The following is a 12,969-nucleotide window of genomic DNA, read 5'->3' on the forward strand; positions in this document are numbered from 1 at the left end:
GCATCCAGGAGGGAAACTCCTCACTCTCACCCATTACACCAGGCACCGCTGGGTGGGGGTGGGAGGAGAATCCTCAAGCCCCACCCTCCTGACCACGCCCAGCCGCGCATGGCCACGCCCACTCCTAAGGGCATAAAGAGCAGTTGCCCAGCAGTGAGTGCTGTGCGGTAGCCCAGGCAGGAGGCCCAGCCATGCCCAAGAACGCAGTGGTCACCTTGCGCTATGGCCCATACAGCGCAGTCGGCCTGTCTGTGGAGCACCGCACCTTCCGCCTGGAGGGCCTGCAAGGTGGGCAGCCGAGCGCTGGAGGGCCGGCAACACGCGTGTGCCCAGGTATAGCGAGCCTCTGAGCATCCGGGAAGGTTGTGCTTTCTGTCTAGACCTCCTTCCTTCCTCCGATCCAGACCGAGTTCCACCTCCTCTGGAGAGTCTTCCCTGCACCCCCAACACCCTGGGATGCGTTAGCATCGTCCTCCGCCTTCCCCTGCTTCAGTAGAAGGATGGGACCAGTAAGCATGCTCTGTGCGCCCACGAGGTGCCAGGCAGTGCGCACGCTACCGGGATAAACAGAACTGCAGACCCCGCTTTACGCAGTGGAGCCTGCGGATCAGGGATGGTAAGTGACTTCTCCAAGGTCATATGGCTGATTGGAAAAGGCGGGACGCTATCCCCTGATCATTCACTCATGCAGCAGACCTTAATTGAGCACCTAATATGTGTGGACACGCTTGTAGGTACCCGGGACACGCTGGGGAACAAAGACATATGTCCTTGAAGTGATGTATGTCCTTCTCATTGATGACTACTAGCTGACGGTAGTGCTAAGGCTGTGACAGAGGAACGCAATCATAGTGGGCCCTGCCACTGCCAGAACTGGAGGGGAGAGGGGAAATATCTGGAAAGGTTTACTTGCTGCAATTACATTTGAGTTCAGCTTTAAAGAATGAAAAACTAATTAGGTAAAGAGAAGAAAGTTATTCTCAATGGAGGAGCTAATATCTGTAAAGACTGGAAGCATGAACAAGTGATGTATTTGTTCAACTTATGGGAAGATGTGGTTGGAGAGGTAGGCAGGGACCAGATCCTGCAGGGTCTTGTGAAAGTTCTAGGCAGGGGGATAAAACACCGGCTGCTGTGCGGACAGATGAAAGGGGTCTAGGATGGAAGCATGGAGACAAGTCGGGGGCTGTTGGAGTGCCCGTGGGAGAGATGACAGTAGCTTGTACCAGGACAGCCATAAAGGGGTGGTAGATGAAAGTAAAAGCAATGGTACTCCCTAAGAAATTGTAGATGGGAGGCAAGGGTGAAGAGGCTGCCCTCTGGATCCAGTCTGTTCTGACTTGAACCAAGTGCGGATGGATGGAAGTGCTGTACATTGAAATGACAACACCAAAGATATTCAATTGGAGGAACATGCTTTATTTTGGACATTATTGAACTTAGTGTGCTTTCAGCTATGTAAGCAGAGATTCTGAGTCAGCTCTGCAGTTCTGGAGTTCAGAGAAAAAGTCTGTTTTCTGGAGAGAGAAAAGTATGAGTCGTTGGCTTAGGGAGAACACATAGAATGAGAAGAAAGCCTAAGACTGAGTCTTCATGAACTATATTATATGACCCAAACCCAGAATCTTCCAGGCAAAATGCTATGGGAGTCCAGGGGACACAAAGTCAGCAATCATGGAAGGCCTCCTGGAAGAGGTGGCACTTGCATTCTAGTTTAGAGTGTGGGGAGAATTTCAGTGATCAGAGAAAACCACTTTCTCAGAGAGAAGAGTTGATTGAGAAATTTCTGTTGTAAATAACCCAGTATTGCTTGGTAACGCTTAAAATGTTTGTAGTCTTGGCTAAGGACACTGCCTAAATAATTGAATTTTTGCTTCCTCCCCATCTGATGAACTGGGCCCACTCACCAGCTCTTCACCTCATAACCCACTTTTAGTTTTTCATTTAATAAATAATGAGACTAAGCAACTACAGCATTTCCTTAAAAATAAGGTAGATCTGGCTTCTGATCAAGATGGCAGTGTGCTTGGATTGTGGTACTTGGAAACTCCCACAACCACATCGAAATTACAACCAAACTACAGAAGAACCATCATTCAGAACTGTCTGAAATCTAGCTGAACAGAAGACCTCTAACTAAGGTATACAGAAGAAGCCACATCAAGACTGGTGGGAGGGGTGGAGACACAGAATAGGCTGGTCCCACACCCACATGTACGTGGTTAAAAATTGGGAGGAATATCTTGGCTGCCAAGGTTCCCCCTAAAAAGCCAGAGGTCCCAGCCCCACACCAGAATCCTCAGTCCAGGGTTCCAGTGGCTGGAAGAGAAATATTCAAAACTTCTGACTGTAAAAACCAGCGGAGATTGTGGCCGAGTGAGACAAAGGGCCCACACGTAGACGGACTCCGTTCCACTGGCTCTGAGCTCAGCACTGGGGCAGCAGCTTGAAAGACACCAGGGGCGTGTGGGAGGAACTGAACTGTCCGGCTTCAGGATGAGTTCTGGAGGAGCAGCTTTCTCCCAGGCAGAAGTGCTGACAGAGGCCATGGTTCCTTTGCTGAGCCCTCCCTGCACAGAGCCAGCAGGCAGGCACCATATTTGAGTCTCCATCAACCTGGCTGACACCATTTCCCTGACCCTAGTGATTCCCAGAGGTCTCTCCCCGCCCCACCACCCAAGCCCTTTCCAGTGTCTTTCCATACAAATGGCCTGTCTTGGCTCATGCTGCCTACTTTCCTAAAAGCTCTCAAACAAGCAACATCTGGCCTCTGTGTACCCTGTACCTCTTGCTAAGTGGCCCCAGGCCTGGCACTAGTGGCAGCTGGCCATGGTCCTCAGCTTGGGCTCTCCCAGGCACCTCCGAGCCCAGCACAAGTAGCAGTCATCTGTGGATTGCTTTGTAGCTCATGCTGTGTGGCCCTGGGCAGGACACAGGTGGCAGCTGGCCGTGGCCCACACCTCCCAGAGGGCCCCAGAGCCAGCACATGTGGTATTAGCTTCAGAACAAACTGAAGCACCACCCAGTCACCTCAACAAGCAACACATTCAAGGCGTGGACTCAGTGGGTACCTGAGACTTGGTAAAGTGAGTTCTGCTCTCTGGGGTTGGCCTCTGCACAGCTGATTCTCCACGGTGGTCACAGCCAATATTTGCAGCTGATTGGCCTGGAGGTAAATCCACCCCATTGACTTGCCAATAGCAATCAAAGCTCAACTATTACAGGAGGATGCACACAGCCCAAATGGAAGGCACACCTGGAGCGCCAGCTTGGGTGACTGGGGAGGCTGTGTGAGACCTACAGTGGAACCTGGGTTCTCAAACTTAGCTCATTCCAGAAGACTGTTTGAGAAGCAATTTGTAAGAAAACGGAAGCATTTTTTCCCATTAGAAATAATGTAAATTTAATTATGGTTCTAGAACCCCAAATGATTCCCTGTTTTAACCTTTCTTGTATACAGTGCATGTCTAATGTACTGTTTAACCTATAAATAAACACATTTAAAACAAAAAGGAGATGAAATATAAATGAAAAATTTTTAAAAAGGCAATGAAATGTACAGTAAAAAATGAAAATTGATGTCAACACTAGAACTTAACTTTAATGTTGAGAGCTCTTGCCTCTGAAGTGCTTTCACTGGCTAACTGCTTTTCATTTATCCAAATCAATAATTTTTCTACCTCTTCAGCATGTGATCATTGTTTTATGAGCACTTTTACACCCTTAACATCAGCACTCTTGATGGCTTCTTTATGTTTTAAAATTCAGCTAATCAGCAATTTCTCCATGCCATACTAGGTAACCAGATTAGACACATGAATACCTTGATTATACTTTGCAATTATTTCTGTTGTAATCTCTATTGTTGCTCTCACAACTTTCCTTTTCACTTTGCTGCTATCACAAACCTTCTTAGGACCCATGGTGACTTACTGTACATATTTAATAATAAGCAGCAACAAAAGCAAAAAAAAAAACCACAAAAATATTCACAGCACAATTTCCTGAGGGTTTAACAATGCCAAGTTTAGCAGTAAGCTGACTCATATAGTACATTCTCTCCTTTGTTTGTCACCTGAAAGGTATCATGCAGGTATCAGCATGAAAGGGTTGTTGGGTGGGGAACCAAAGTTTTATTCAACAACCAGGAGATTTTTCCATTGATAAACTTGGTTGAAAACAAAATTGTTTGAGATAGGAGATGTTCAAGAACCAAAGTTTGACTGTACTCCATAAGGTCACTCTACCAAGACTAGGAGAGGTAGCAACTCTAACCTTATACATAGAAACAAACACAGGGAGGCAGCCAAAATAAGGCAACAAAGAAACATGTCCCAAAGGAAAGAACACAGAAAAACTCCAGAAAAATAACTAAACAAAATGGAGACAAGCAATTTACCAGATTCAGAGTTCAAAACACTGGTTATAAGGATGCTCGATGAACTTAGGGGAAGAGTAGAAGAACTTAGTGAGAACTTTAACAAGATAGAAAACATAAAAAAGAACCAGTCAGAAATGAAGAATACATTACAAGGAATCAACAGTAGAGTAGATAAATCAGAGGATCAATCAGTGATTTGAAGGAAGCAGAAAATACCCAATCAGAATAGCAACAACAACAAAAATTATTTTTTATAAAATGAGAATAGTGTAAGGAACTTCTGGGACAACTTTAAGTATACCAAAATTCACACCATGGATGTGCCAGAAGGAGAAGAGAGAGCGCAAGAAATTAAAAACCTATTTAAAAAATAATGATGGGAAATTTACCTAACCCTGTGAAGGATATAGACCAGGGGTCCTCAAAATACGGCCCGCGGGCCACATGCAAATACAAATATTGTATTTGTTCCCATTTTGGTTTTTTACTTCAAAATAAGGTATGTGCAGTGTGCATAGGAATTTGTTCATAGTTTTTTTTTTTTAACTATAATCCAGCCCTCCAACGGTCTGAGGGACAGTGAACTGGTCCCCTGTTTAAAAAGTTTGAGGACCCCTGATATAGACATACAAGTCAAAGAAGCACAGAGAGACCCAAACAATATAAACCCAAAGAGACTCACATTAAGACACATCATAATTAAAGTGTCAAAGGTTAAAGACAAAAAGAGAATTTTAAAAGCAGAAAGAGAAAAGCAGTTAGTTACCTACAAGGAAACTCCCATAAGACTGTCAACTGATTATTCAACAGAAACTTTATAGACCAGAAGATAATGGCATGAAATATTCAAAGTGATGAAAGGCAAGGACCTACAGCCAAGATTATGCTATCATTTAGAATTTAAGAACAGATAAAGGGCTTCCCAGCAAGAACAGCTAAAGAAGTTCATCACCACCAAACCAGTAGTATAAGACATGTTAAAGGTCTTTAGGAAGAACAAGGAAAAAAAGATTAAAAATCTGAATAATAAAATGGCAATAAAGACATATCTATTAACAATCGCTTTAAATGTAAATGGATTAATTGCTCCAATCAAAAGACAGAGAGTGGCTGAATGGAGAAGAAAACAAGACCCATAAATATGCTACCTACAAGAGACTCACCTCAGACTAAAAGTACACAGAGACTAAAAGTAAAGGGATTGACCTAACCAGTTTGGCTCAGTGGATAGGGCATCGGCCTGTGGACTGAAGGGTCCCAGGTTCGATTCCAGTCAAGGGCATGTACCTTGGTTGCGGTTTACCTATGCCGCCATCTTGGTCTCTCCCCAATAAAATATATTTTTAAAAAAATAAATAAAAGTAAAGAGATGGAAAAATACATTTTATGCAAATATATATTTAAAAAGCTGGGGTAGCAATACTTATACCAGACAACATATTCTTTAAAACAAAGGTTATCTCTGGCTGGTTTTGCTCAGTGGATAGAGAGTCAGCCTGTGGACTCGATTCCGGTAAAGGGCACATGCCTGGGTTGCAGGCTCAATCCCCAGTGTGGGGACATGCAGGAGGCAGCTGATCGATGATTATCTCTCATCATTGATGTTTCTGTCTCTCTCTCCCCTCTCCCTTCCTCTCTGAAATAAATAAAAATGTATTTTTTAAATGTTATGCAATTATCATCTCTATGTACTTCCAGAATTATTTAATACCCCAAACAGAAACTCTGTATCCACTGATCAATAATTCCCTATCCCGCCCTCAGCTCCTGCTAACTTCTAACCTACTTTCTGTCTTTATAACTTTGCCCAATATAGATACTTTATGTAAGTAAAACCATACAATATTTGTCGTTTGTGCCTGGCTTATTTCACTTAGCATACTATTTTGAAGTTTCATCCATGTTGTAACATGAATTAGTATTTTCTTTCTTTTTATGGCCAAATAATAGTCTATTATATGTATATATCACTTTTTTTTATCCATTCATCTGTTGATGAACTCTTTGCTTGTTTCCACTTTTTGGTTATTGTGAATAAGCTGCTATAAATATAGGTGTGCAAGTATCTGAGTCCCTGTTTATAATGTTTTGTTGGCATGTAACCAGGAGTGGAATTGCTGAGTCATATGGTAATTCTATGTTTAACGTTTTGAGGAACTACCAAATTGTTTTTACAGCAGCTGCACCATTTTACATTCCACTAGCAATGTATAAGGATTCCAATTTCTTCATATTATTTCCAACAATTTATATATTCTGGGTACCAGCCCCTTTTCAGATAAATGACTTGCAAATACTTTCTCCCATTCTATAAGTCACTTCCTTAATATTGTCCCTTGATACACAAAAAGTTTTAAATTTCATGAAGTTAGGTTTTTCTGTTTTCCTTTTGTTGCCTCACCTTTGATGTTTAAGAAATCATTGCAAATATCTAAGGTCATGCAGAATACTGTTTTCTTCTAAAAGCTTTATAATTTCTAAATTTAGATCTTTGACCCATTTTGAGTTAACTTTTATATATGATCCTAAAAAAGAGGGAATATGCTAATTGACCCTCATGCCATCGCAAAGATGGTGGCGCCCACAGCCAATAAGGAGGAAATGTGCTAATTGACTGTCACACCCTCAAAGATGGCAGCAGCCACAAGATGGCCTGCAGGGGAGGGCAGTTGTGAGTGACCAGGCCAGCAGGGGAGGGCAGTTGGGGGCAACCAGGCCTGCACAGGAGGGCAGTTGGGCAGCACCAGGCCTTCAGGGGAGGGCAGTTGTGGGTGACCAGGCCAGAAGGGGAGGGCAGTTGGGGGCGACCAGGCCAGCAGGGGAGGGCAGTTGGGGGCGACTGGACCAGCAGGGGAGAGCAGTTGGGGGCGATCAGGCCGCCGGCAGGGCAGTTAGGCATTGATCAGGTTGGCAGGGGAGTGGTTAGGGGGTGATCAGGCTGGCAGGCAGGCGAGTAGTTGGGAGCCAGCAGTCCTGAATTGTGAGAGGGATGTCCGACTGCCAGTTTAGGCCCAATCCCCTGTGGGGTCCCAAATTGGAGAGGTGCAGGCTGGGCTGAGGGATTCCCCCCCCCCAGGTGCACGAATTTTGTGCACCAGGCCTCTAGTATAAGATAAGAGTTCAATTTCATTGAAAAGATATTCATGTGGGAACTTCTGGTAAAGATGGCAGAATAGGTAAATGCTGTACACACCTCCTCCATGACAACATAAAAATCACAACTAAATTATAGAAGAATCTCACTTGATAACCACCTGAAGATTCACTGAATTTCTATAACTAAGAATATAATAAAGATGTCACAATGAGACTGGTAAGAGGGACAGATACATGTATAGGAAGTCCTACCCACATCCATGGCATGACAATTAAGAGAGAATTGGAAGGGGTACACCAGGTTCCCCAGCCCAGGGCACCACTGCTGGGAAGAGAAGTCCCTATAACATCTGACTGTGAAAACCAGTGGGGTGTACAGCCAAGTGAGATGGAGGGCTGCTGGAATCCTAGACATTCCTCTTGAGGAGCCTGTCTATGGACTCACTCAAAAACTCACTGTAGGATCCAGTGCAGGGAAAACAGCTCAAAATGTGCTAGGGACCTACAAAGAGGAACTAAATTGACTAGCTTCAGGGTGAGGGCTGGAGGGGCTGGGCTCAGGGCAGCTCTCTCCCTAAAAGTGCTGGTAGGTGCCATAGTTTCTTTGTTGAGCCCTCCCAGCACTCAGCTGGCCCTGGTGCAGGCAGGTGCCAAATCTGTTCTCCCCATTAATGTAACTAACACGGTTCCCCCGATGGTTCCGTGAGACCCAGCTCCACCCAAGTTGTGTGCCCAACCTGCACTGCTTCCAGTGGCTTTTGAACACAGTGGTCTGCCTCAGCTCATGCTGGGATTGTCCTAAAATCTTTCAGAGGTCTACACACCCCACATAAGCAGCAGGCAGCTGTACCTCTTGCTGAGAAGCCCTAAGCCTGGCACAAGCACTGATGGATCTCAACTTGCATTATAACACCATGAGGTTGGCCCCAAGGCTGGCAAAGCTGTGGCCAGTGGTGGCTTGGAAAGTAGCCTTAATTAAATGACCACAAGCTGGGCCCAAATGCAGCTGACCTCAGCTCACATCTCCTGGAATTAGTTGCAGCTGGCCTCAGTCCACAGCATGGCCTCGCCCAAGCACCTCCAAGCCCAACACAACTGGCAACTGAATGCATATTACTTTGTAGCTCCCACCAGGTGACTCCAAGCTGGCACAAATGACCATTCCCCTGGCCTGCACTATAACCCTTCCAAAGAGGCTGCAGAACCAATATACCTACTGGCTATCTTCAGACCACACCAGAGCACCACCCAAACAGCTCCACAAACAAAGCACCTGAAGGATGAATTCAATTGACACCAGAGCCCTACGAAAGTAACCCCTGCTCTATGGGTGTCAGCCTCCATACAACAGCTTTCTTGCTATAGTTACAGCCAGCTCTTATAGTCAGTAAGCCTTTGGGTCAGTCCCACCCACTGATGTACCAACAGTAATCAAGCTCAGCTAGAATAAGAGGGCACACACGGCACACAAGATATACCCTACATGGTCAGGGAGACTGCACAAATATGCCACACAGGACACCTACTACATAAGTCCACTCTGCCAACACTGGGAGATACAGCAGATCTATGTAACACAAAGAGGCAAACACAGAAAGGCAGCCAAAATTGGAAGATGGAGAATCATAACACAAATGGAGCAATAAGACAAAACTCCAGAAAAAGAACTAAACAAAATGGATACAAGTAATCGACTAAATACAGTGTTTAAAACACTGGTTATAAGGATGCTCAATGAACTTAGGGGAAGAATAGATGAACTTTGTGAGAACTCAACAAAGAGATAAAAAAAAACATTACAAAAGAATCAGAAGTAAAGACTACAATAACTAAAATGAAGAATACATTAGAGAAAATCTACAACAGATTAGATGAAGCAGAGGATCAAATCAGTGATCTGGATAACAGGGTAACAGAAAAACCTCAATTGGAGCAGCCAAAAGGAAAAAGAAATTTTAAAATGAGACAGTTTAAGGGATGTTATGGACAATATTAAGCAAGATAACATATCATAGGGGTACCAGAAGGAGAAGAAAGAAGAAAGAAGACATATAGGGAGAGATAATGACCAAAAACTTTCCTAACCTGGTGAAATAAATGGACATACAAGTCCAGGAAGCACAGAGAGTCTCAAACAAGATCCAAAAAAGCCCACGCTAATACACATCATAATTAAAATGCCAAAGTTGAAAGACAAAGAGAGAATCTTAAAAGTAGCAAGAAATAAAAGCAGTTTCCTACAAGGGAGCTCTCATAAGACTGTCAGCTGACTTCTCAACAGAAGCTTTGCAGGCCAGAAGGGATTGGCATGAAATATTCAAAGTGATGAAAGGCTAAGACCTACAACCAAGATTGCTCCACCCAGCAAGACTATCATTTAGAATCAAAGGAGAGATAAAGAGTTTCCCAGACATTAAATAATGTAAGTAGTTCATCACCACTAAATAAATATTACAAGAAATGATAAATGAACTTCTTTAAGAAGGAAAGAAAAGATAAATGAAATATGAATACAAAAATACAGGAAAAAGATAGTCATGGGGCTGGGGGAGTTCTAAAATGGCGGTGGATTAAGTAGAAGCTACATTGACACTCTCCCAGGACCAAACTGGAATTACAACTACAATACAGAAAAAACATCCTGAATAATCAACTGAAGAGTAGCTGGAGAAAACCCTGATAACAAGGACTGAAAGTGGAGCCCACATAGAGACTGGTAGAAAGTGCTGAGGCTCAAGAGGGCTGGCCGGGCTCCCACAGACAGCAGCTGGAGTTCTGGAGGGATATCTCAGCTATCAGGGGTTCCCATTGAGAACTCTGGAGTCTAAACCCCAAGCTTGGCTCCAGAGCTGAGAAACCACCAGAACTGAGAAAGGTGCCCACATAACATCTGGCTGTGGAAAGCAGCAGGGTTGCTGTCTGCTAAGGAGAGATGGCTGGGAAAGCAGCAGCTCACCTTGGGCTCTGGCAGAGGGAGGGCAGAGGGGACTGGAGCTGTGTGTGGAGAACCCTGGGGTGAGGGCTCTGGGGTTAGAGCTTGGGAGGCAGCCACCCCGCTTTCCTGTGCTGAGTCATTCCCTTACACTGCGGAGGACATCTTTCTCAAGACATTTTCCATCCAGGCAGCTTTTGCCTGGGAGGGAAGCAATTGCCCCTCCCTGTTGGAAAACCTCTCACCCACCCTGTAGTAGAGTCTATGCCTTGCTGTGGCCTGTAGCCTGAGACAAATTAAGACTGAAAATAACAATCAGACCACAGGGAGAGGTTGATCTCTGGAGGCTTTGAGCCTTTGCCTGATCTCTTTCTGGACCTGAGGGTTGGAAAAGCAGATTTTGGTGCACATCTTGGTCCTTTCCAAAGGCACCCAGCCCAGCAGAGGGAGGCACAAGCTGTGGACTCCTGATAGCTCCACACAGTGCTCAGGGCCAGCCACAGTGTCTGACATTGTCCTGCACCAGAGACTGGGACTCCTAGGTGGTCTACCTAATACAGAGACTCAAACCCAAACAGGCAGCCAAAATGGGGAGATTAAAAAATGAGCCCAACATGAAAGAACAAGAGAATTCTCCAGAAGAAGAGCTAAATGAAATGAAGATAAGAAATTTATCAGTTTTTTTCTTGTAATTTATTTCTAGTTTCTTACTGTTGTGGTCAAAGAAGATGCTTGATATTATTTCAATCCTCTTAAACTTACTAAGCCTTGTTTTGTGTCCTAATGTGTGGTCTATCCTTGAAAATGTTCTATGTGTACTTGAAAAGAATGTATTTTTGCAGCTTTGGGGTGAAATGCCCTGAATATATCAATTAAGTCCATCTGATCTAGTGTGTCATTTAAGGCTGCTGTTTCCTTGTTGATTTTCTGTTCAAAAGATCTATCCATTGATATCAATGGTTTGTTAAAATTCCCTACTACGACTGTATTACTCTTGATCTCTAAGGGAGCAGGGTTTCTTCTCTGTTCTGTTCTCTGCTGTGTCCCAGTGTCTGGAATTGTGCCAGGCATGTTTTAAGGATTGAGAAATATTAGTTAAAATGAACCTACATGGAGCTGAATGCTAGAGCCACCAGAGGTGAGATTGCAGAGGAAGCAAGGAAATACAGAACCGGGCAGACAGTAGGACATGACAGTGGTCCCTCAGGTGGGTGCTGATGTAGGAGAGAACCTGGAGGCACAGGAGGCAAATGAGATGAGAATTGCAAGAAGAAAATGGCCAATGGGCACCAAACTGTTAAGTAGGAATTATCTTTAGAAAAAGATGAATTCATAGTTGATGAAGGACCTGGGGAAAGGTGTTCTCAAAGACTTGAGGAGGGAGGGTATACTGGAGGGCAACTTGGCAGTATCTTAAAATTTAACATATACTGTGGAATCCAGCTATGCCATTTCTCAATTTTACACACACACACACACACACACACACACACACACACACTTGCACATGTACATGGAGGCATCCTCTTCCTTTACATTTCTCAATTTCTTGACTGAAAAATAGGAAACAATCAGAAAAAGGAATGGCTGAATAAATTGCAGTACATTTGTCACATGACATGCAACGTAGCTGATCTATGTATATTGGCAGGACTGGATCACCACACCACAGTGCTCAAGGAATAAAGTATGTTCCTGAATCCCATATGCATTGTGATCCCACCTCTCCTGAAAAAAGACAAAGGGCAGGAGGTGGAAGAATTATGTGTAATTTAAAATTTTTTTCCATTTCTATACTTGTAAGGGTTTTTTTAAGTCATGGGTCTGCATATAACCTGTAAAATTTTAGCGTAAAAGTATTTTATTTTATTTTTTCTTATTTTTTACAGGCAATAATAAAAAGGCTATTTATTATACAACAATTCAGTGATTTTTACCTAGTTTCAAGAATAATGCATGCAATTACAAATGAGAGGTAGAAACACTGTATTAAAGACCTAAGAATACAAACATCATATAAATAAGTGTTCAAATTAACTGCTGGAATTTCATACAGATAAATAAGGTAAATTACATTACTTTGTCAAAGTAAAGGGAAGCCTTGTTTATGTTTTTATCATGTCACTAAATTAGATTAATGCCAACGAGCTTCTGTGCAATTTGTCAGTTCAAATTTATTATCTAAAAGGATTAAAATAAAAGGACTAAAACTGGAGAGTGGTTTATTCAAGTATTCAAGCAGGTAAATAAAAGAAACCAAATAATGTACAAGGTAGGAACCATTTCTGGAGAAATGTTACCTGCCCACCTTCTCCATAACCAGCTATTTGGTAAACTGCCAGGATTCACATGAAAAACATGTGTTAGGCTACAGAGCTGCTGTTTTCCTAAGAAAAAGCAAACCTCACTTCTCACTCATTTCATGTAGGCATTCCCCATCATTAACAAGCCTTAGATCCCCAACATGACTTGGCCCTATTGGAATTCTAGCGGGTATCCCTTGATTGACATTTTTTTCTAATACTGCCCAAAATAAACCAGCTGTAAGAAGCCAAGAAGT

General features: G+C 43.4%; 1 protein-coding gene across 1 annotated transcript in view; it reads left to right on the forward strand.

Moving 5' to 3' along the window:
- The first annotated feature begins 191 nt into the window (after window positions 1-191).
- Window positions 192-12,969, forward strand: part of LOC102252283 (chromosome unknown open reading frame, human C10orf53) — a 17,758-nt gene continuing 4,980 nt past the window's right edge. Inside the window, exon 1 of the mRNA XM_005883117.1 lies at window positions 192-288. Coding sequence (XP_005883179.1) covers window positions 192-288 — 97 coding nt within the window. The remainder of the gene's footprint in view (window positions 289-12,969) is intronic.

Source organism: Myotis brandtii, unplaced genomic scaffold, assembly GCF_000412655.1.
Source record: "Myotis brandtii unplaced genomic scaffold, ASM41265v1 scaffold766, whole genome shotgun sequence".
NCBI classification, from domain to species: Eukaryota; Metazoa; Chordata; class Mammalia; order Chiroptera; family Vespertilionidae; genus Myotis; species Myotis brandtii.